The sequence below is a fragment of the Xiphias gladius genome, unplaced genomic scaffold (genome assembly GCF_016859285.1).
Source record: "Xiphias gladius isolate SHS-SW01 ecotype Sanya breed wild unplaced genomic scaffold, ASM1685928v1 HiC_scaffold_1189, whole genome shotgun sequence".
Lineage (NCBI taxonomy): Eukaryota > Metazoa > Chordata > Actinopteri > Istiophoriformes > Xiphiidae > Xiphias > Xiphias gladius.
Window position 1 is genome coordinate 1,651 of NW_024401490.1, and position 3,394 is coordinate 5,044.

General features: G+C 40.7%; 1 protein-coding gene across 1 annotated transcript; it reads left to right on the forward strand.

Annotated features, from left to right (window-relative positions):
• Positions 1 to 1,146: 1,146 nt before the first annotated feature.
• Positions 1,147 to 1,954, forward strand: LOC120787162 (lactoylglutathione lyase-like; the record flags this gene model as incomplete). The annotated part of the gene is made up of 3 exons (XM_040122859.1): positions 1,147 to 1,229; positions 1,438 to 1,578; positions 1,876 to 1,954. Coding segments are annotated over 3 exons (288 nt in total), but the record flags the coding sequence as incomplete, so codon positions are not given.
• Positions 1,955 to 3,394: the final 1,440 nt, after the last annotated feature.

Sequence of the window (3,394 nt, forward strand, 5' to 3'; positions counted from 1 at the left end):
TCTATAAGAGAGGAGGAGGAGGAGGTGGGAGGGAAACATGACATGTGAACCCTCTCATCTTAAAGATAATGATTTCTTGTTATCAACAGATTTCATATATTAATGAATTATAACTTTGTTTACATGATTTCTAAAGTCTTTAACTACAACCTTTCTTGTTTTCCATTTTTCTATTAGAAAGGAGGAGGATGAGGAGAGGAGGTGGAGGTGGGAGGGAAACATGACGTGTGAACCCTCTCATTTTAAAGATAATGATTTCATGTTATCATCAGATTTCATATATTGATGAATTGCAAATCCCTGTTTTCACAATTTCACCAAGTCTGGTTGTGAACTCTCTGCCATCACTACCACACGGTTGTTTTTAATTATTCTCTCGTTTGAACTTGTCCTTCATTTCATCTTTTTTCTCCAAAATCAAATATTAATTTTCACAATATAATGTTTGGTGGGTCTTTTTGTTTTTTTTTTTGTTTTTGTGTTTGTTTGTTTTACAATTTGACTATATCATCGAATTCAGAATTTTCGTTGACAGCCCTGTTTTCCACACATAGGCTCTACGTGAGCGGCCTGCTCCGGTAGATAAAATCACTCTCTCAACTTGAGAAAATCAGTCAAATTAGAAGGCCTTATTTCACCATCTCGTTGGGACTAGATGCTTCTCAGCGGCAGCTGCCTAGCTAGCGTCTAGTGTCTGAATGTGAGGCGTTTAGGGGATATCTGTAAATTGTAGCTACAGAAAAGAACCTGGGTTGCACTTTCCCCCTCTAAACTGCACGAGTCTCTGCGTGCACATCGGTCACACCCTGCACCACCCACCGCCACAAGTAAATTCTCACCCTGTGGGAAACACTGCATAGGCCCTATTTTTATTGAATATAGGCTATTTATTTTATATAAATTTTCATTTAAATGTTTTGCAGCTGGATATTTTCAAACAGGGAAGGAAACAACTGTCATTGCATCTTATTTCGGTCTGTTTCCGTAAAAGTGCTTTCGACGTCTTACATGTAGCAAACTTCATAGAAAATACTGAGATATACGTATGTATGGCCATTCAGCCTAGAAATGTGGAGATATGATTTTTGGTCCTTATCGCCCAGCCCTATGTATATGTAAAGCTCTGCTCTTGTATGTCTGTTTTAGGATTTTATGATGCAGCAGACTATGCTGCGGGTTAAAGATCCAGTTAAATCCTTGGATTTCTACACCAGAATCCTCGGTATGACGTGAGTATTAGCGTGGGCTTCACTTCAGTGAACTCTAATTCAGGCTTAATTGGTATTGAAACACAATAAGATTTGACACAACAAATATTTTACACTTTTCAACTGTGTGTGTGATTGTGTTGATGTTGATGTTGAAACAGTTTCTTATTGATAAACTGGACTTTGTGACTTAAGTTAGGTTTTCTCTCCGGTTTGTAAATTCTTGCAGGCTCCTGCAAAAGTTTGACTTCCCCTCCATGCGTTTCTCTCTCTTCTTCTTGGGCTACGAGGACAAGAAGGAGATTCCTAGAGACGTGAAGGAGAAGACGGCCTGGGTATTTTCCAGAAGAGCCACCATTGAACTGACACAGTAAGGGTCTACATCCTAGAACGAGAGCTGTATGGCCGCGCATGAAATGATGAGAATAACCTTCTGTGGTAAAAATCCAGATGTATCATATTTTAGTTTTTGCTTTGTCCGTTCCACTGTTGCGTTACAGTACACAGTGGTGGAATATTTTGAAACCAGCCTTGTCAGTTCCACTTAGTGTTGGAAGTCATCTAAACCGCTTCAGTCCTCATCGGTTGCACAGGTAATAACTACCTTGTTCTCTTCATTTCTGCTTTCACGTCCTGTACCCCTGCTCCTGTCCCTCTTGTCAATCAGTAACTGGGGCTCTGAGTCTGACGAGAGGCCGTCAGTTGCCAGAAGTCCCTCTGAGTGGACCTAAATGAGTGAATGGATAGACGGATGGATCAATTGATAAATAAATGACACGGATTGTATTTATTGCATTGCGTTGCAATAAATGTAACGTACACAGTGATGCCTGAACCAACTCTACTTTGAAGCCTTTCTGAGGAAAAACATGGAGAGAAACATCACCAGTCTTCTCCTCATCCACCAGGTCTTCGTCCTTCTCGCTCCTCCACGTGCGGCGACTTCAGACCCGAACATTTCAAAGGTTGTCCGTCTCCCATTGGAGGACCTGGTTTGCTTGCTCCTAACTACTGCAGAGAGCACTACAGTGACTTGGCCACCGTCGGAAATGCACAGGAGATTAACCAGCTTGCCACGTATGAAGGCTGGGCCGGTGTGTATAACGGGTCAGATAGTGTATGGAAATGGTCCAGTGGAGCTGAGAATACCAGATCAGTCATGTGGGATTTTGGTGAGCAGGATTAGAAGGAAGATAAGTATATTTACTGAGTGCCTTTCTCAAGTCTGGCTTATACGCTTTTAATGTGTTCCACAATTTAAGGAATTCAAATGTGTTCTAATGAAAATAATTAAAGAGCTTTTGACCTTAACTACAATGACTCTTGGCACATTTGAAATGTTACTGTAGGACTATTTAGCCGTGCTAACTGCATATATATGGCAATGCCGGTCTGTCAGCTGGTCGGTCCACCACTTTGGTTAAGACTGAAACACGTCAACCACCATTGGATGGATTGAAATTTGGAAATTTACTTGAACATGATCCTGTGTGACGGTGTGTTAGAATATTTGGTGGATGAAATGATTATTATGTTTACCAGAATGCTTGTGGTGTATGTCCATGTAACTGTTATTTCAGAATGTCTCCTTGTTCTTGTAGATGAGTGTTTACGATGCAATTTATATGCATTTACATATAAATGTGTGTTGAAAACTCATTTGATTCCCCACACCCCGCTGTTACTGTGAAAATGGCGTGGTGGAACCACTGGGTCTGATGCGCAGAGCACACACGTGCTGCGAACTGACTAGCTAAGTCAAAATGCCAGTCAGCAACATTCAGGGGCTCAAAGGGAAAGGCAGTGGCCAAATTTCTGGTCAAAAAAAAAAAAAAAAAAGGAATCTGAAGAAGGTAATAAACCAGGTAATAAAGAGAGAAAAGGGGACAGGACAGTAAAAATCAAAAATCATTTCAAAAATCCAATAAACATGGACTTTTTCGTTGAGGGACCAAGCTTTAGCATACAGCTGTATGAAGCTAATGATAGATGTGAAATGTTTTTTTGTTGTGCACATGCATGACTTATTCAATTACACCTTCTAATAAGCCAGAGGTCTTTTTCACAGCAGACATTCTGACTTCTCAGAGTTGGAAAAGCACAGGAGCAACTAGTAACATGGCTGCGTTGTATTCAAACGTCTCAGTAAGCCATGACAGCGTGACAGTGAGCCATCCTTCATTTTA